Genomic DNA, 20,518 nt, shown 5'->3' on the forward strand with positions numbered 1-20,518 from the left:
GCCAGACTACGGTTCACAACTGCACATGGGGACAAGCTCGTACTTTTTGGAGAAATGTCCTCTGGTCTGATGAAACAAAAATACAACTGTTTGGGCATAATTACCATCATTATGTTTGGAGGAAAAGGGGGAGGCTTGCAAGCCAAAGAACATCATCCCAACCATGAAGCACGGTGGTGGCAGCATCATGTTGCGGGGGTGCTTTTCTGCAGGAGGGACTGGTGCACTTAACAAAATAGATGGCATCATGAGGGAGGAGAATTATGTAGATATATTGAAGCAACATCTCAAGACATCAGTCAGGAAGTTAAAGCTTGGTCGCAAATGGGTCTTCCAAATGGACAATGACCCCAAGCATGCTTCCAAAGTTGTGGAAAAATGGCTTAAGGACAACAAAGTCAAGGTATTGGAGTGGCCATCACAAAGCCCTGACCTCAATCCCATAGGAAATTTGTGTGCAGAACTAAAAAAAGAGTGCGATCAAGGAGGCCTACAAACCTGACTCAGTTACACCAGCTCTGTCGGGAGGAATGGGCTATAATTCACCCAACTTATTGTGGGAAGCTTGTGGAAGGCTACCTGAAACATTTGACCCAAGTTAAACAATTTAAAGGCAATGCTACCAAATACTAATTGAGTGCATGTAAACTTCTGACCCACTGGGAATGTGATGAAAGAAATAAAAGCTGAAATAAATCATTCTCTCTACTATTATTCTGACTTTTCACATTCTTAAAATAAAGTGGTGATCCTAACTGACCTAAGACGGGGAATTTTTACTAGGATTAAATGTCAGGAATTGTGAAACTGAGTATAAATGTATTTTGCTAAGGTGTATGTAAACTTCTGACTTCAACTGTATATACATACTGTATGTCCACGTTGCCACAGGTGTTTGATAAGCCACTGTTTTTGCCAGGTGACTCCATGCCGCTGTATGCTAACTGGCGTCTGAAGGTGATGGACCACAACCGTCCCGAGCCCCTCCCTTTCCCTCCCACAGGGGGCTGCTGGTCCCCTCTGGTGGACTACCTGCCGGAGACGAACACCCCTGGAGTACCCCTCCACAGGTAACCTCAACCCTCCCCCCCTCTCCACTTGACCTCTGACCTGTCTGTATGACCTTTCCCCTGTCCTGGCTGACCCTCTGGTGTGGTGTATCTCAGGTGTAACATAGCTGTCATCCTACTGACTGACCTCATAGTGGACCATGGGGTCAAAGTGGAGTGGAGCGCCTACCTTCACCTCCTGCTGCACTCCATCTTCATAGGTAACTAACTACTCACCTCTATACAGCTAACTGATTACAATTTGAGTGAAGTATACTTGTCTTTATACTCATCATTTACAGGCAAAACAAATGCAAACTCTACTTTTGCCAGTGTTGGAATAGATTTTCTCAGCAGTCCCTTGTTTTTTCTCCCCCCCACCAGGGTTGGACCACCAGCACCCTGAGGTCTACGAGCACTGCAAACGCCTCCTGCTTCACCTGCTGGTCGTCCAGGGAACCAACAGTGGAGTCCAATCCCTGGCCTCCGTGCTGCTGCGCAACCGAGAGTACAACGACCCAAAGGTGCTGACCGTGAAGCCACCGCCCCACGAGTTCAACCTCACAGGTCAGTAGCGCTCTGCGAAGATCTGAGTAGCTTAGCTCAAGCACACAAATATCCCTTTGCCTGGTTCTATAAGATCAGTAGGGGGCAGCAGAGATCCATGTCCATATTTGCTCTCCAGTCTTCACAGATCAGTGTGTGACATCTCAAGTTTCTAGCGATTTGTCAGCCATGCTCGTGTCTGTGTGTTACTCATGCAGGAGTGTGTGACTTTGTGCCAGACTACCAGCCGTCTCCCATGACAGACTCAGGCCTGAGCTCCAGCTCCACGTCGTCCAGCATCAGCCTGGGTGCAGGAGTCGTCCCCCTGCCCCACCTCACCCCCACCCTGATCAACGAGGTGGATGTCACCGCAGAGCAGTACGAGAAGGTCAAAGCCCTCATCGAGTTTGTCACCTCCAGGTAGTGCCCGACACTCAACTACACTACATTTACCTGAAAATCTTTTATTTTGCACTGTACGTGTGTGTCATAGCTCTATATATCAGTTTGTCTTGTGTGATTTCCTGTACCATCATGACTCATTTCTTCATCCAACCCATGCATCTGATCTCGCACTTGCAGCCATGTCTGAAAGGATGGGGTATCGTTTATTTGCATGTGTTTGCGTGTGCAACTACAAACCATTTTTGTCTTGGGGTGAGAATATCAGGGTTCGATGAGTTGTGTGACGATCGTTCAGACTTCCCCTCGTTTTCTTTGCTGATTCGGTCTTGTCTGTCTGTCCTGCAGGAAGCGGGGGCCCCTGTGGAACCATGAGGATGTGTCACCCAAGAACCCCAACATAAAGAGTGCTGACCAGCTGAGCGTGTTCCTCCGACATGTAGTGACAGTCTTCAAACAGTCCCAGTCAGGTCCTTGTGTGTTTGTCACTTCCTTATCCCTCTCTGCTGCACTGACTGTCCTGTCTGTAGTATTTCTTAGCGCTAAAATATTGCCATTAATTATCCCTCTGTTCTTATGTCTAGCATCCTTGTGTTTTTATATTAAATATCTCTGGCGGTTTGTGTTAATCAGGTTTCCAACTGGAGCAGTTGCTGAGTGAGGTAGCGCTGCAAACTGCTCTGTCCTGCTCGTCTCGTCACTACGCAGGACGCTCCTTCCAGATCTTCAGGGCTCTCAAACAACCCCTCACAGCCGCCACGCTTTCTGATGTCCTCTCACGCCTCGTAGAGACAGTGGGCGACCCGGGAGAGGAGGCACAGGTGAGCTTGACCACCCACCGGTATCAAGACAACCATCTTCTAGTATGACCTTTGGGCTGTCTGCTCTATTAGTTTTCTCACTAACTTCTGATCGCAGATGAGAGAGAGAGAGAGAGAGAGAGAGAGAGAGAGAGCATAGCCGCTTAAACAGGTACTATACTCCAGAGGGTTCAGCCAGAGGGTTCTGACCTGTGATCAGTGTGGATCAGCAGCTGTGTTAGGAAGCAGCAGCCACTGGGTACTGCAGTATCAGGGGTCGGTTTGTCTCGGTGGTTGACCTCTGCTCCTCTGTCTCCTCAGGGTTTTGTTATCGAGCTGCTGCTGACTCTGGAGTCAGGGATCGACACGCTCGCTGACACCGTCAAGAACTATGACCTCCTCACTGCCTTGGCACAGTAAGCACTGACCAGTTAGATCTGGGCAATTCCACGGTAACAGTGACAATGAGATTCTCTGATTTTTCACATGAAAATGTATGTCTAGCAAAACCAATGATTGCAAAGTTAAGCAAACCATACAACTCTATGCACAAGGACTACTTAACAATTTCCACTGAGAATTTTACAAAAACACGTTTACAGTGCAGATGCAAAATTTGGTAACAGAATGACGACTGTTTGTGCTGTTTGTTCCGTCATTCTGTTACCAAACTTTTGCATCTGCACTGTTCTTCAAGTAAACGTGTTTTTGTAAAATGTTCAGTGGACATTGTGTCTCACATTGTTACTGTGGAATTTCCCGTCGCTGATACGAACACAATTTTGTCAACTCGCGCTCTCTAAACACACGCATTATCGACACTCTAAAACCCTGTGTTAGCGAAATACTCATTGTCATTTATCCTGCAGGGCCTCTGCCCATGAGCACCTGCTGGGGGCCAAGTTTGCAGCTAAAAGGAAGAGCACGGGCCAGCTGAATCTGAGTAGCGGTGGTCTTTTCCACCAAGGCCACTACCCCCACAGCCACACCCGCAGCAACTCCCTCCGCGCCAACCTCATGGGTGAACGAAAGGGAGACCGCCGCCGCAGTAACACCCTAGACATCGCCGACCGGCTGGCCGGTAGCCACGGCAACCTAGCGCGAACGCAGAGCTTGTCGTCGTTGCGGGAGGGTGGCAGAGCGGGTCCTGGGGAGGAGGCCATCCCTCCTGTGGACCCATCCAACCTGATGGCCACGGTGTTCTGGATAGCGGCCTCCCTTCTGGAGTCGGACTATGAGTTTGAGTACCTGCTGGCCCTGCGGCTGCTCAACAAGCTACTGTGTCAGCTGCCCCTGGAGAACGCAGACAGCAGGGAGAGACTAGAGAGGGTGCAGGCCAAGCTGAAATGGTACAGCTTCCCTGGTCTGCTGCAGCTCTTCCTCAAGGGCTTCACCTCAGCTTCCACCCAGGAGCTCACCATTCACCTGCTCAACAAGCTCATCAGCGTCTCCCGCCACACACTGGTCGACCCCTCCCAGGTGGCAGGTAAGCGAGCAGGTATTGATCTTATAGATTTTAATTCAGCACAAGTTCCTGGCTTCATGCTTGGTAAATGGCACTAATCTCCCTAGAGCCTTCCGGTTGGTTTAGACCTGTTTCTCTTCCTGTGTTAGCTCGGGCGATCTAGATTCACTTGATCCTGATGTCGTCTGTTGCCGTCTCCTTGTAGGTTTTCCTCTGAACATCCTGTGCCTGCTGCCTCACCTCATCCAGCACTTTGACAGCCCCACTCCGTTCTGCAAGGAGACGGCGGATAAGATAGCCAAGGTGTGTGCCGAGGAGAAGTCAGCCACCCTGTCTAACCTGGCCCACATGATGAGCCTGTACAGCGCACACAGCTACTCCAGAGACTGCGCCAACTGGATCAATGTGGTGTGTCGTTACCTGCACGACGCCTTCGCTGAGATCACGTTCAATCTGGTCACATACCTGGCCGAGGTAAGCACCCGCAACACCAGGCTTTCATAGAAGTAATGAGGAGAATCAAAGCTGGCAACTTATTACGTAATCCATCTACATTACACCCACTGGTTAACCTCCGTTTACAGGAGCTTGTGTTTTTTTTATTATGGCAAATCAGCAGTGGATTGTTGATCAGCTGGTAATCAGATGTCCAACATCTAACCCATGATAGCTGCTTTTAGCCTGTTCCTTACTCTTCCCCTCTCATCCCCAGTTGCTGGAGAAAGGCCTACCCAGCATGCAGCAATCCCTGCTGCAGATCATCTACAGCCTGCTGAGTCACATTGACCTGTCGGCTGCACCCGTCAAACAGTTCAACCTGGAGATCATGAAGATCATTGGAAAATATGTCCAGGTGAGACCTGGTTTCGTCCTTTAGGTTTCAGCTCAACACTCTGACACTGTTTAGGCCTCATCTCGGAGAGGTTTGAGAAGAATGAACGGGAATTGGCTGATACAGGAATAGAGCTGCCTGATGCAATGTACTGTATGTGTCACGTGGCTCTTTCATTTCAGCAGATACAGCCTTTGGTGTATAAGAGTGAATATGTGAGAGAAAGCCAGAATGACTCCCTCTCTACAGAGTGACACACTTGAAGATTTAAAGCAGGTCATGGATCTCAGGCCATTTGGACATAGTCAGCCAGCCAAGGCTCTTTATAGAAGAGCCTTTTACCAGCCCTGACCCCTGGGCTTGAACTGCTCTTCAGTCCGAGCTGCAGCTGGCCTGACTAACACTCCTACCCTCCCCCCACCCAGCCTCAGGACAATTCTCCACTCACCGACCTCCACAGCAGTGTGTGCTTTTGTACAAGTGGATTCTTTTGTTAGTATGTTTGAATAAAGACTGTTAATTCAGACCGAGTTCTTTCAAGGTTGCTTGTAAGGGTTGTCAGCCTGGTCCGAGAAGGATCGAATATGCTGACCCTCAACACAGGGCCCCACTGGGGTGTGTGCTTATTTCCCTCCTGTACTCCCTGTTCACCCACGGCTGCGTGGTCATCGTTAGACTCCAGCCTCCAAAGCCATAGATTGTTCTCTCTGCTTCCGCACGGCAAGCAGTACCAGTGCATCAAGTCAGACACCAACAGGCTCCTGAACAGCTTCTATCCCCAAGCCATAAGACTGCTATATATCTAACAGAATGGCTATGTGGACTAGTTGACACTTCTATGTGATTTTGACACTGTTTCTATGCAAACTCACAGGACTCTATGCACTCACGCATAACATGCCCACACATTTATACTGACTCTACACACGCACACACACACTTACTCACATGCAATCATCATTTACGCTGCTGCTACTCTGTTTATCATACATCCTGATGCCTGGTCACCTTACCCCTATACATATCCACCTCTTTCACGCCAGTATCCCTACACATGGTAAATATGGTATTGGAACTGACCCACTATACAGCCTCTTGCTTTTGCGTGTTCTTATTTTTATTGTACATGTTTTTGTTCGAACTTGTTATTTTTAGTATTTTTAGTACTATATTGATTACTGCATTGTTGGGTTTCAAGCTTTCATGAAAGGCATTTCACTGTACTTGTGTACGTGACATGAGAACTTGAATTAGAAAATGTCATACAGTATCATAGGAGCACTGAAAGACAATATATTTCTTAACTTTCCCTATAACTGAGGTGTCCTCCTAAAACCATTTTAAAATTCTCTCCTATTGACAATCTAACCAACATCACCTCTGTTCCTGTGCGTTCCCCAGAGCCCGTACTGGAAGGAGGCCCAGAACATCCTGAAGCTGGTGGTGTCTCGGTCGGCCAGCCTGGTGGTGCCAGACGAGGTGCAGCGCTCCTACAGCACCGAGTCCTCTGGATCCCCAGAGATCGCCTTCACTCGCATCTTCAACAACTCCTCTAAGGAGCTGCCCGGCAAGACGCTGGACTTCCACTTTGACATCTCAGAGGTGAGGTCTTGCCTGCTCAATGTGTAAATTGATGTTTTTAAACTGTTGTGCTTTGTGTGTTATGTTGTAACATGTTTTTGTATGAAATTGTATATGCTGCTAAAATGTCAATACAAAGAAGTACCTTTCTCAGACATCTGTCCTGAGCTCGGTCCTTGTTATCTTTTCGTCCTTCTCTGATTGATTGTTTTTTTTCACTCTTTCCATGTTTCTCTCACTCGTCTTTTACCTTCATCCCCTACCATTTATCAGAAAATAATCAGACTTGTCTAATCGAGATTAACTGGTTTAACCTTTGACCCCCAGACGCCCATCATAGGGCATAAGTACGGGGACCAGCGCACAGCTGCAGGGCGGAATGGGAAACCGCAAGTCATCGCTGTGACCCGGAGCACGTCCTCCACTTCCTCTGGATCCAACTCCAACGGCCTGGTGCCTGTCAGCTGGAAGAGGCCCCAACTCTCTCAGGTACTTTCAGCCACGGGATATGTTACGACGTGGTTTGATGTGTTTAATGTTGGAATGTCTCATGCATTTTTGGTTTATGTTGTCTTATTTCAGAGGAGAACCAGAGAGAAGCTCATGAACGTTCTCTCTCTGTGTGGTCCTGAGTCTGGCGTTCCCAAGAATCCTTCTGTAAGACACCTGGCATGTCAAACTGTGAGCGAGCAGGACTAGTGATCAACTTCAACAAAACATATCCTATCCCTCCATGTGCTTTAATTTGAACATGTTTACCATAACTGTACTCTCTGTCTGTGTTTAGGTGGTGTTCTCATCCAACGAGGACCTGGACTCAGGTGACCAGCAGACCAGTCTGATCCCCACGGTGGAGGAGGTGGTGAGGGAGGAGGATCTGCAGGGAGAGGATGCAGGAAGTGAGCAGCAGTTTGGAGTCTTCAAGGACTTTGATTTCCTGGACGTGGAGCTGGAAGATGCTGAGGTGAGGGGTGATTTACTGTACACTAGGATAAGTCATCTGTACACACACACCTGTCTTGTATATAATCATTTGCAATAGTCTCTCTGCTGTTGCATCATTTTAGATCATGTCGTTGATGGGTGACAATAAATGGTTTCATTCAGTGTGTGTGTGTGTGTGTGTGTGTGTGTGTGTGTGTGTGTGTGTGTGTGTATATCTGTGTGTGTGTGTCTCGGTATGACTTTTCTTCCATGTTGTCCTCTAACTGTCCCTACTGCCTACTCTTCCTAACTCACTTTGTTACATTTCCTCCTTTCCCGCCACAAGGAGTTGCAGGTAAGTTTTGGGCCAGTAAGAGCTGCTCTCCTCAGTGCCCTGGTGGCCCTCTGTCAGTCCATGTGATTGTCACCCTGTCGAAGCACCTGTTTTGTCAGTCTAGAAACAGACAGCCAATGAAGCATGCCACAAATACATTGTGTTTCATGATTGATGTCGTCTGCACTTTGTCCTGTTTTTCCTCCTCTTGTGCTTTTATTTAGTTTGTCTTTAAAGTTTTGCAGCTCTATGTCCGAAGTGATTAGGGTAAAAAGCCTTGGAGAAAAGGCGTTGTTTCCTCCCCTTCCCATTACTGCAAACACAGCTCTTTTAGATGTGGCATGTTAGTGACGTACTTCTGGTTTCTTGTGTACTTGTGCTATTGTCATCCATCCACATCTTCGAATATCTCACACTTCAGTTAGTTCTACTGGTATCTGACTGCTGTTTCCTGTAGGGGGAGAGCATGGACAACTTTAACTGGGGCGTGCGCCGGCGCTCCCTGGACAGCATGGACAAGGGGGAGGGAGACGGGGACACACCATCCCTGCAGGAGTGCCAGTACACCGGGAGCACGCCCAGCCTCAACCTCACCAACCAGGAGGACACGGACGAGTCATCTGAGGAGGAGGTACTGAGCGCTAGCCAGATTCTCACCCGCTCTGGCCTCGTAAGTCTCACCCACCACCAGGGTGCCCCCGTCCCCCTCCCGTCCCCATGCTCCTCACACAGCCCGTTGGCATGGTGTGTGTGTGTCCGCTGAGCAGAGCTATTGCAGAGCTGCTACCTTACCCGGTTTGCCCTGGGGCTAGATGCTTGCTTCCGCTGGTAACAGTCACTATTTCCCTCTCTACCCTCCTTCACCCCAATCCTAGATGCTCTATCCTAATTTTACCCACCAACCAGTACCCCCCCCCCCCCTTCCCCCAGAAGTTTGTTTTTAGGTAAGTAAAGTAGAGACCCAAACACTGTCCTTCCAAGAATCGGTCCAGCTTTCTGATATGTTAAAGGTCACAGACATAACATATGGGAATCAATTAACTAACTAGGAGATTAGTTACAATAAAGTCAAAATAGAGTCCATAGCATGCCATGTCAAACACGTATGTAGTCAAGTTACACCTGGCAGAAAATGAACAGCATGTTCCTTTGTGAGCATGAACCCAATATCATTTTAACCCCCAAACCTCTGGCTGCCTTTCTCTAACGTCTCTTTGCTTTGCTATAAAAAATATATATATCTTCCCAGGGTGTTATTGACAATATGCTGTTATTCCTGGAGCTGCTCTTCAGTCTGTGCTGTCTTCTTAGTCCTTCTCGCTTGATAGTGCACTGTGAGACTGATCCTCTAGTGGCCCTTGGGCCCAAACACGGCTCTGTAGTAACTTTTAAACAATGCTACCATGAGCATGCAGCATGTCCTTTGCAGACGGAGTAATGTAAGAATATATCGTTTTTCGAATAACAATGTTTTGTAAGGATGGAACGGAGCAGATTTTTCTTTATTGGTAAACGCCTTACTCTTGTATGCAACAAAAAAAAGAAACTTGCATGTTGAACAATAGAAACGTAACAGTATACGAGCAGATATCCTGGAGACTCGGAGCAGAGGACCAGATAATATATCGAGTTTGGAGGTTTGATTTATTTACTATCTAATTCCAAATGGAAAAGTTTAACCGTTCTTTGCGTCCGTCTCTCACTCCAGATGAACAGTGACTCGGCTATGGACGATGCCACGTCCAACCACGTGGACTCTCTGCAGCAATCGCAGGAGTCGTCCAGCAGTGCCTTGACAGAGGAGACCACGGCCCTGCTGCCCCGCCAGGACAGCACTGCACTGGAGATGCCCCGCTCTGACTCAAACAGCAGTCAGCTGCCTGAGGTGCGACCAATCGGGAGAAATAGATTGGGGTGCTCCGGTTCTTTCTAGCGCCTTATCTTCTTCTTTTAACCACTTTCTACCTCTGCTGGGCTCTCTGTCAGTCATGTTTTTTTCACGCAGAGGGTTGGTGGCCACCTCCTCTCTCCGCCTGCCTCTAGGGACAGTGCTGTACCTGGGGTGCAGTGGGCTGGCTCTTGTCCTGCCTGTTCTCTGGACAGGGCCGTAAGGGGTGCTCTCTTTGTTCCCTCCGTCTCATCTCTTTCTCTCTGCTTGTTGCGCTGCTCGGGGCTTGTGGGTGTTGTGGTGGGCTGGCTCTTGCTTTCTCTGATTTAGCTGGTTTGTGGTTCTTGCTTGTGTAATTGGGGGGGACGAGATCATTGTCAATGCTCACCTCAGGCTAGCCGAAACAGTTCACCTCTCAATTTGGAACCTGAACATTCAAAACGAAACCCCTCGTTAAATACGTGCTGCGCATTGGACACCAGCGGGGCAGACCCATATGTGAGTATGAGCTAGTTCAGCCGGCTACACTAGAGAGCATTGTGACACGACACAGACATGCGTTAGATATAACCAGTGAGGACAGTTCACCAGGGAACACAGTTAGGGAACCCATAGTCACTAACAGCTTCCATTAGTCCATTTTATCTCTGCCACTACTACACCTCTTCCACATAATGTTTAGGTTTTGTGTTGATAGTATGCCGCTCTTGTTTGTCCCCGACGACCCCATTTTGAATTGACCATCTCATACACACTGACACAGGATGTACATCTGCGGATTGTGCGAGTGAATCTGAGAGGTGGGATTTTCAACGGGGGCTTTCAGTCAGAGAGAACCCCCCCAATAATGTGAACAAAGATTCCTTGTGAGCCCCTACTGTCCCTGCCTGTACCCATCAGCTCAAGGACATCTCCTCATGATAGGCTCAGCTCTTAGTGTAATGAGCCCCAGATAAAACCATCGATTCTCTTGCTCATCCCCTCCACGACGGCCCGGACGTCCACCCACTCCTAAAAGCTTTCTGTAATGAAGCCATCGTGCCTAAGGGAACACTCTGGCAGCCTGCCACCTTCTCCTCTCTGTTCCTTAGACCCTTAAATGGAGGGAAGCGAGGCACAGACAGAACACGTCCATTTCAATGACATGTTCTAGACCCCCGTTCTGTGGAAGTGTCTTCCATGAACACAGTTGACTTGTAGTGTTTCCTGTCTAATGACGCACACTGCTGTTTAATGCAGGTAACTGCCACCGCACAGCAGTTTGTCATTGTCAGTCGGGTAACAATGTGGCATTGTTTTCAAATGTCACGTTTTATGGTCTTCTGTAGCTAGTCATTTAGTGTGAGCCATAAATGGGTAGTTTATGATCCATCCGTATGGGTTAGAATGCATAGGGCAGGGGAGGACGGCTCATAATAATGAATGGAGGGAATTGTATCAGACACAGGGAAACCAGGTGTTTTGTGGGAGACCATTCCAATTATTCCGTTCCAGCCATTACCATGAGCCCGTCCTCCCCATTTAAATTTTTTTTTTTTTTTAAGTGACACCCCTGACATGAGTGCAACACTAGATTGATATTGGCCCTATTTCTTTAGTGTGTTCCCTTTCTCTAGAGAGACACCAAGTTACAGTATGAGCTTTTTAAAGTGAACATCAATCTCTTGAATTATGCTGACCGTGACCTCTATTATTTTCTTGAATGTAATAAAATGAGATTAAGCCAGTAATGTTTTTGTCAGGCATAGATAAAGGTTAAGTAGATCAGTGGTTCCTACCCAGGGTTACTGGGAGCCCTGGGGGTACATGGCCAAGACACAGGGGGATTCTTGAGAAGACCCACCAGACCATAAACTCACTGGGGAAGTGAGGGGGTACTTCAGGGGTACTCCAGGCAGAGCAAAATTCAGTTGATGGTACAATAAGCAAAAAGAACAGTTGGCAACCACTGAAATAACTCTTAGGGAGACTTTTAGAAGGGCTGTCATGCCAACCAACTGGTTCTGTAAGGTCTCGAGAGAGAATGTATCTTTGTATAATGATGGAGTGTGTGTATGTATATCTGACCTCCTGAGCTCCCCCTGCTGGCTGTTTAGGAAGGGGTGAGCATGACGGCGGCAGATGAGCTGAGCAGCAGCGTGAGCACGGACACGGGGTTTGGCAGCAGCGCCCCCCCTCTGCCCCCTGAGTTGTGTGACCTCACCGACTCCCACTACGACCTGGACCCGGCCCCCCTCTCCCACCGCCCATAGACACCCCGCCGGGGTCCCTCTGTGAAGAGAGGGACTCCCTCACAGCCATGCCTCTGCCCCCCATCCTAGACAGCCCCTGTGGCTCTGTGTGTGAGGAGGACGTGACGCTGGCACTGAAGGAGCTTGACGACCGCTGTGAGGAGGAGGAGGCTGACTTCTCCGACATGTCCAGGTAAGTCTACTGACTTTACTGACCAGTATCAGAGGACCTGTACGAGTGGCCATATGTGCGGTGGTTGTGGCCTCTAGTCAGATATCTGTTTGTCGTCAGGTGTATATTGTTGGCAGGTATCATTGATCCCGTCTCTAGATTGTCATCCTGTTTTACATTTGCATACCTGTTTTCAGTTCAGACTTGCATGCGGCGAAGCAGAATCTGGGGGGAGTGAGTCAACAACCAGAGTATTGCTGGCATCAATATCTCAGGTGCCACGTACTGCTGACGTGCCCTTGAGCAAGGCACTTAACCCCTTAACCTGCTCCAGGGGCACTGCTCTGCAGCTGACCATGTGTTGCTCCCAACCTGTTTTGTGTGTGTGTGGTGGGTCTTCGTATCATGACAGCAAGTATTGTATGTGCGTTCTGTGTTTGCCCAAGTAATTGATCGAGTGGGCGGCTGAGTGTCGTGTCGGGGCTGCCTGGCGTCTCTGCGATTTCCCTGGTCTTATGAGCTGCTGTAATTGGTGAGCTCATCTCTGGCTCTTCTCCCACGCGGGCAGGGCTGGTAGTGGAGCTGGGGCTGGGCTGGAGAGGCGGGCATCTCTCTGAAGGTGGGCCAGCGCTGGCTCCTCTCTTTCCTTTTAATATACACACGCTCATCAAGGTGGACCAACTCCGTCTAGAGGACACTGATCACAGTACAGCCACATACCAACTCAACTACCAGAGATGTAGAAACCACGTATACACTTCTTGCTTGCTCATTCAGTACACAAGTACTTGAATTAATTTCCCCCATTTCCAAAACCCAGGCAGTTTGATTGATCGCTAGAGGGAATGGCAGTGCTGCTAATGATCTTCCCCCGGAAAACAGAGGGCTCTGCTGTGTGTTTGTGCGCCAACAAGAAAGCTTAACTCGGCAGGAGGTGTTGCGCTGCCTGCTGTGAGATTGGGGCCTGTGTGTGTGTGTGTGTGTGTGTGTCAGATGCTGAGCTCAGATAGAGCTCTGCATTCCTGTGTGGTACGGTGCCGTGTGCTAGGCAGGCTAGTGCAGCTAGCAGAGAGACTCAGTGTTACTGTGCTGCAGAGAGAGAGGGAGTTAAGGTGAGGATGAGGACGAAGTCTGTGTCCTCCACAGCGCTCGGCAGCGCAGGCATCAGATACTTCTACTCAGTCTGCTTCGTCAGGCTGTTCGGTCCCACAGGCCTGTGAGTATCCGTGTGTGTGTGGTTGTGTTAAGGTGATAGGAGAGCCATGTGTTATCTTTGCTCTGTAGTAGAGCTCGGCAAAAGAAACACTGCAGCAGAAACATCTGCAGAGAGAGAGGGGAGGAGGCGAGAGACGGAAGAGTGAGGTTGTTTTGGTTGCAGTCAGATCGAGGGTGTATGTGTTTTGTGCATTCAGAATTGGGTGAATCCTGTGTGTGTGTGTGTGTGTGTGTGTGTGTGTGTGTGTGTGTGTGTGTGTGTGTGTGTGTGTGTGTGTGTGTGTGTGTGTGTGTGTGTGTGTGTGTGTGTGTGTGTGTGTGTGTGTGTCAGTGGTACTAAGACAGACCCTGTGTGTTTGTCTGTTCTCAGTCAGGATGAGGGCGATCAAGATGGTTTCTCAGAGGTCCAGGCCTCTCCGCCCCCCTCACCCTTCCTCTCCGCCATCCTGGCAGCTTTCCAGCCCGTTGCCTATGACGACGAAGAGGACGCCTGGCGTTGCCATGTCAACCAGATGTTGTCGGACACGGATGGGTCCTCTGCTGTGTACACCTTCCACGTGTTCTCCCGGCTATTTAAGGTGAAAGCGTGGAATATGTTTAGTTGTATGTTTTGTGTATATTTGTGTGTGTTCGCTCTGTTGAATGTGTTATTGTCTTGGTGTCTGCAGAGCACGCAGAGGAAGTTTGGCGACATCACCCACTCGTCAGTGCGTTTCCTAGGAGAGCGGCTGCAGCGAATGGGGAACCAGTTCCTCAGCTCCCTAGAGGTCATGACCTCTCACTCCCAGTGCCCCACGGTGCTGCTGGACGCTGAGACGGTGAGTCTGCGCCTGCTAACCCAGAGATGACCACTTCCTTAATAATGTGAAGTTATGTTGCATCATTTCTCTGGTTGGGAACCATGACGAAGCTAACTGTAGCATGCTTGTCGGTAAGATATTTTTAGCGACAGCAGCAGTTGTATAATCAGACGTACTTGTTACGCAGTGCAAATGCACTTGGCCTATACTGCAGGGAGATGACACACTCATGTGATGTTGTATTGTGTAGTTGGTTGTGTCCTGCAGTTGGTTAACGCGTCTGGTCTGTGTCGTAGTTGGTGTCATGTGGACTGCTGGAGACTCTGAAGTTTAGTGTGCTGGAGTTGCAGGAGCACCTGGACACCTACAACGGCAAGAGAGAGGCGGCTGAGGAGGTGAGCTTTCCCCGTTCATCACCATGTACATCTAACCGTTACACACTCGTCCCTATCTACAGTACTCTGGCCTCTAGTTTCCTAAACCCTCAGACCACGCAATCACACATCCTTATTCTATGGCTAATTATCATAGCACATATCTGTCTACAGACCGGCCCTGCACCAGAACACTGAGTGGCACTTCAATGGCTTCTCATTTATAGTGAGGAAAACCTGAAGGCTCAATGAGCTGTCCGATTACGCCTCATTTCACCTCCAGCCCAGCCCAGGGAGGAAGAGGCTGAGGGAACAGAACCGAGACAATGAGCTGAGTCATAAGGAGATAAATGTCGGCTGTCGCTTGTCGTCGGGTCAGCCATTGAATCACAGGAGGATATGAGTGGATTTGGCGTCCGTTAGCGTCCTCATTGCTAGCGACATCCTCTGCTGACGGGCTAAAAATATTCTCTGGCGCTCCTAAATCAGTTAGAGGGTTGGACGGGGGAGGGAGGAAGGAGAGATGGGGGGGGGAGAAGAGGACAGATGAGATTGAGAGAGAGGGCTCCAGGATGCAGGGGCGCTAATTGAATGAGACTGGTGCAGTTCCTGGAGGATTGGTCTCCACCCCCTGCACTGGAACCAACCCTCTTTAATTCGCTAAGTACAGCACTCTTATTAAATCTACCCCCCACCTGACCCCTGCACAGACACACACTCGTCGAAAGAAAAAAGACAATTTCATGACGTATTCTCTCCCTCCCTCCCTCATCCCATTCACACAGTGGCTGGAGAACTGCAGGAAGACATTTCGTGACAAAGATGGCAACCAACAACCCAACACTCAAGCCCAGGTATGACTAACCCACACACATCTGAACACAGCAACTTTTCGTCTTTCAGGAAATGAGACGACATTCTGCGTGCCTTTTCTAACACAGTCAAACAGTCGATACGCATGATAACACGCCTGTTTGAGAACAAAAAATGTTTCAAAGAAAATCTTTACGCGTCAAAGCTAATTAATCTCCCCTCGTCCTCAACACCATATTTTAACATCCCACAAGCTCAGTGATATAATCACTACTGAACTGTCCACTGGTCCTGAAGCCAGTATTACTTCAGCTCATCATGGTAGATGTAGCTGATCTGAGGACAGTTGAGAACCTCTACCGTGCGGTCTCCTTCTGTCCCCTGATAATGTTTAGTACTCTGACACCGCTGCTGGAGGTTATAGATTTATTGCCTCTTTGCTTGCTGCCCCCCTCCCGCTCCCCCCTTTCAGGTCAGAGGACATGCTTGGCTGTGAAAAATGAGCTATTACAGACGAAAGCTCTGTTGTACTCTCATCAGCAGAGAGGCACATATTCATTCGCTGCTCTCTTCTACTTAATGCTCTCTTCTCCCCCTCTTGGCTCTCTCTTCTCCCCCTCTTGGCTCTCTCTTCTCCCCCTCTTGGCTCTCTCTTCTCTCCCTCTTGGCTCTCTCTTCTCCCCCTCTTGGCTCGCTCTTCTCCCCCTCTTGGCTCGCTCTTCTCCCCCTCTTGGCTCGCTCTTCTCCCCCTCTTGGCTCGCTCTGTCTATATCCTGCTCTCTTTTTACCATCTCTGTATTTATACACTGCTTTGACTTGAACACACTGATCCTAGACCAGCTAATGTGCGCTGTGTTATCTGAGAACCACTGTTGGGACTAAGCCTCCCCCTGACCTGGGAATAGGCGTTATGATGGAGGGGTTGTTACCCCTCCCCTCCTCGTCTGTCAGGTCACTGTATCAGGGTTGCGATGTGAAGGCTCACTAATTCTTGGTCTTTCTCTCTTCCTGTTTTGTTTGTTTGTTTTTGTGACCTGCTCACCCTCTTGCTTAGCAAATGGAAAAACTAGCAGTAAGTGGTTCTCTAAGTATTCTAGACTCCAATATAATCATGATGTCCGGACTACACACTGACCATCTCATCCCTCTCCGCGGGTACCTGCCGCAGTCGTCAACCAACCAAGGCCTGGGCCCTCCCACTCTGACTCCATCTCTCTCTCATATATCTAAATAATTTCCCCAAGCCTACTGTTTCTCATCATTGGCATGTATGCAGATATATGCTCTACTTTTGGCTTCGCCTTGGCTGAATAATCTTGTCAATGTCTTAACCCCTCCCTCATCCCTACTGATTTACACAGCAGATGTAAAATTGCGCAAATGAAATCATGATTGTGGTAGTTGTCTGCCTGATTTGGGAGGGGATGTTGCCCTGGGTTACGGGGAGGGGAAGAGGATGGGGAGAGAGCTGTGAAGCCATGTTTAGTCTACCTTCATTTTGCATGCTTATTGCACCATTTCCATATCTGTTCAAATTCCCATTCTCTTCCATGTTTCCTGCATTAGAGAGAATGTTTTGATCATTCCAGTAACATATTTGGTCGGTTTACCTCTGTGGTTGGACGGACCTTATCCATAGGGGTCGTGACAGACAGGTGGTGATGGTCTTTGTATAAGCCAGTCCTCCATGGCTAATAATGATACCAACCTCTGATTGGTTAGTAGCTAGTTAATAGGGCTAGACCTTAACCTAGGCCTGTCGGTTCTCTTTAGGGCAGGGGTCTCCAACAAGTCGATTTCAGCCCACCGATGAGTAGCTCGCCAAACAATTCTGAAAGTACACTGTATATGCAAAAGTATGTGGACACCCCTTCAAATTAGTGGATTCGGCTATTTCAGTCACTTCCGTTGCTGACAGGTGTTTATCAGGCACATCGGCATGCAATCTCCATAGACAAATATTGGCAGTAGAATGGCCTTACTGAAGAGCTCAGTGACTTTCAACGTGGCACCGTCATAGAATGCCACCTTTCCAACAAGTCAGTTCGTCAAATTTCTGCCCTGCTAGAGCTGCCCCGGTGAACTGCTGTTATTGTGAAGTGGAAGCGTCTAGGAGCAACAACGGCTCAGCTGCGAAGTGGTAGGCCACACAAGCTCACAGAACGGGAGTGCTGAAGCACGTAGTGTGTAAAATATATATATATAATAATTGTGGGTACTCAGTTGCAAACTGCCTCGAGTAGCAACGTCAGCACAATAACGGTTCGTCGGGAGCTTCATGAAATGGCTGTCCATGGCCGAGCATCCGCACACAAGCCTAAGATCACCATGTGCAATGCCAAGCGTTGGCTGGAGTTGTGTAAAGCTCACCGCCATTGGACTCTGGAGCAGTGGAAACGTTTTCTCTGGAGTGATGAATCACGCTTCACCATCTGGCAGGCCAACTGACAAATCGAGGTTTGGCAGATGCCAGGAGAATGGAACCTGCCCAAATGCATAGTGCCATCTGTTAAGTTTGGTGGAGGAGGAATACTGGTCTGGGGTTGTTTTTCATGGTTCAGGCCCCTTAGTTCCAGTGAAGGGAAATTTAAAGCTACAGCACACAGTGACATTCTAGATGATTCTGTGCTTCCAACATTGTGGCAACAGCATGACAATGCCCCTGTGCACAAAGCGAGGACCATACAGGAATGGCTTGTCTAGACCAGTGTGGAAGAACTTGTCTGGCCTACACAGAGCCTTGACCTCAACCCCATCTAACACCTTTGGGATGAATTGGAATACAGACTGCGAGCCAGACTTAATCTCCCAACATCAGTGCCCGTCCTCACTAATAATCTTGTGGCTGAATGGAAGCAAGTCCCCGCAGCAATGTTCCAACATCTAGTGGAAACCCTTCCCATAAGAGTGAAGGCTGTTTATTGGAGCAAAGGTGTGACCAACTCCATATTAATGCCCATGATTTGAGCTGTTCCACGAGCAGGTGTCCACATACTTTTGATACATGCAATTTTCACGCGTCCTGCCGCAAACTGTCATAATCAAATCTCACTAGTATCAGACACCGCAAGCTCCCAGCTACTATCTAACCAACGCAACATTGACATTGTCCCACTCCTGGTTAGCTACTATTTGCTTGAAAAGCCAAACCTATCTGCCAATTAAGTTCCAACAATATTGACCCTTTCTTTGTGGTGCGGGAGTTTGTCTATCACTCCGCGTTTAGGTAGTTGATGTGGCAAGTCTCGTGGGTTGACAAATACTTCCCCCAAAATGTCTCAATTAAATGTTATCTGCAAAGTAGGCTTGTCTGGCATAAGTATATCATGAAGTACTGTATATCATTTGTATCTGTTATTTGCAAACATTATCATGAAATGAGCAGCAGCAGTACAGAACCATCACTAGACTGGCACATTAGAAATCACACCAGATGCGCAAGTAAAGGGCCAGATGCACAAGTAAAGGGCCAGATGCGCAAGTAAAGGGCCAGATGCGCAAGTAAAGGGCAATTACACTTTTTTATTTATTTATCTTCCAGCCCCCCCCCCCCAAAAACGGTTTTCTGATGTGATTTAAGCATTGACATCGATGCAGAACATCAATTTAAGGGGGGGATATATATATATATATATCTATAAATCAAACAGAACATAATTTGGGAAAGAAATCACAGATTTTATAGGGCCCCCCGTGGAGTTGTTTATACTCCAAAGGTGTATTGACAGAACACCGTGCACTACTTTTTCTTGTACACTAAGGACTCGGGGAAGAGCTGCGGGGGGAGAAGAGAAGAAAGTGCCTATTTGAAAGCTCAAAAGAAGTAGCTTGCAACGTTTAAATGTTTTTTAAGTAACTCATGGTAGAAAAGGTTGGAGACCCCTGCTGTAGGGACGTCGCTCCGCGCCTTGTTAACCCTTTCATCTCCTCCCCCATTAGTCTCTAACCCAGGATATCCGTCCGTCTGATCATGTGACCATTATGACCTGGTGTGGCTGGTGTGTTACTGTCTCTGCTCTCTCTCTGTAGGAGCTGGAGCTGTGTCGCAGGCTCTACAAACTGCACTTCCAGCTGCTGCTGCTCTTCCAGGCCTACTGCAAACTCATCAGTCATGTGGACACCATCAAGAGAGAGGCAGAGGTGAGACAGAGCAAGGGGTTTGCCCCCAAACACTTTACTGAACAGGGCCTGTGTGGTGGGACACTCCATGTGGGTGGTACAGAAGGGCAGCATGAATACAGTTCTAGGCTGTGTTAATAGGGGTTAGTTGTGTCATTTATTTACATGCCAAGAAGAAATATTGCTTGTCACCCACTCAAGCACACTTGGAGTGTTTCACGTCACACGCACCATTGTGTGTGCTAGGTCAACACAGAGAGGGTGTGTTCGTTGATTTCCCTTTCCCAATGAGCTCTTTAATTGGACTTCAGGTTGGTTTCAGGAAAGCTTGAGACATTGAGGCCCCCTGCATTTTCCCACATCTTCCCTGAAAGGAAAACAAGCAGTGACTACGCACACGCTCAATTAAACTCACTTGCTTCCTGTGTATATACACTGAGTGTACAAAACATTAGGAACACCCGCTCTTTCCATGACAGACTGCCCAGGTAAATTCAAGTTAAAGCTATGATCTCTTATTGATGTCACTTTGTAAATCCACTCCAATCAGTGTAGATGAAGGGGATGAGACTGGTTAAAGAAGGATTTTTAAGCCTTGAGACATGGATTGTGTGCCTGCCATTCAGTGGGTGAATGGGCAGGCTTATGCTTTTTGAAATGAAAGATACTGTAACGGCAAAAGTCAAAAGTCATGAGCCGCTTTTGTAGATGACAATGTACAAATGTGCCCCGGAGAAAAGATATAAACGTTCTCCAAGATACCTCCACGTATATGCTCTTTCTCTCACGCGCTCTCACACAATTTTGCCGACCAGACATACAAGCACTCAGACATAGTGACAGTCAGGCACTCTCTCAGTCCCTATCTAGTGGTTCTGCTGCTGTCTAGCCCTGCTGTCTTATAGCTTTTTACTGGAGATAAATCTCATTAAATCCCTTGAATGAGAGTGAATCATTTCTCACATGGAGAGAT

At 48.3% G+C, this 20,518-nt stretch overlaps 1 protein-coding gene across 1 annotated transcript in view; it reads left to right on the forward strand.

Moving 5' to 3' along the window:
- Positions 1-20,518, forward strand: part of LOC135556322 (protein furry homolog-like) — a 71,155-nt gene that overhangs the window by 48,311 nt on the left and 2,326 nt on the right. Inside the window, 25 exon segments of the mRNA XM_064989423.1 lie at positions 920-1,070; positions 1,167-1,270; positions 1,434-1,616; positions 1,814-2,015; positions 2,346-2,467; positions 2,631-2,818; positions 3,119-3,213; positions 3,667-4,283; positions 4,468-4,736; positions 4,975-5,115; positions 6,496-6,696; positions 7,003-7,164; positions 7,258-7,332; positions 7,463-7,639; positions 8,391-8,603; positions 9,642-9,818; positions 11,918-12,047; positions 12,050-12,245; positions 12,422-12,499; positions 13,810-14,017; positions 14,108-14,257; positions 14,536-14,634; positions 15,399-15,467; positions 16,481-16,498; positions 19,456-19,566. Of these exon segments, the coding sequence (XP_064845495.1) occupies positions 920-1,070; positions 1,167-1,270; positions 1,434-1,616; positions 1,814-2,015; positions 2,346-2,467; positions 2,631-2,818; positions 3,119-3,213; positions 3,667-4,283; positions 4,468-4,736; positions 4,975-5,115; positions 6,496-6,696; positions 7,003-7,164; positions 7,258-7,332; positions 7,463-7,639; positions 8,391-8,603; positions 9,642-9,818; positions 11,918-12,047; positions 12,050-12,245; positions 12,422-12,499; positions 13,810-14,017; positions 14,108-14,257; positions 14,536-14,634; positions 15,399-15,467; positions 16,481-16,498; positions 19,456-19,566 (4,136 nt within the window).

The sequence above is a fragment of the Oncorhynchus masou genome, chromosome 15 (assembly GCF_036934945.1).
Source record: "Oncorhynchus masou masou isolate Uvic2021 chromosome 15, UVic_Omas_1.1, whole genome shotgun sequence".
NCBI classification, from domain to species: Eukaryota; Metazoa; Chordata; class Actinopteri; order Salmoniformes; family Salmonidae; genus Oncorhynchus; species Oncorhynchus masou.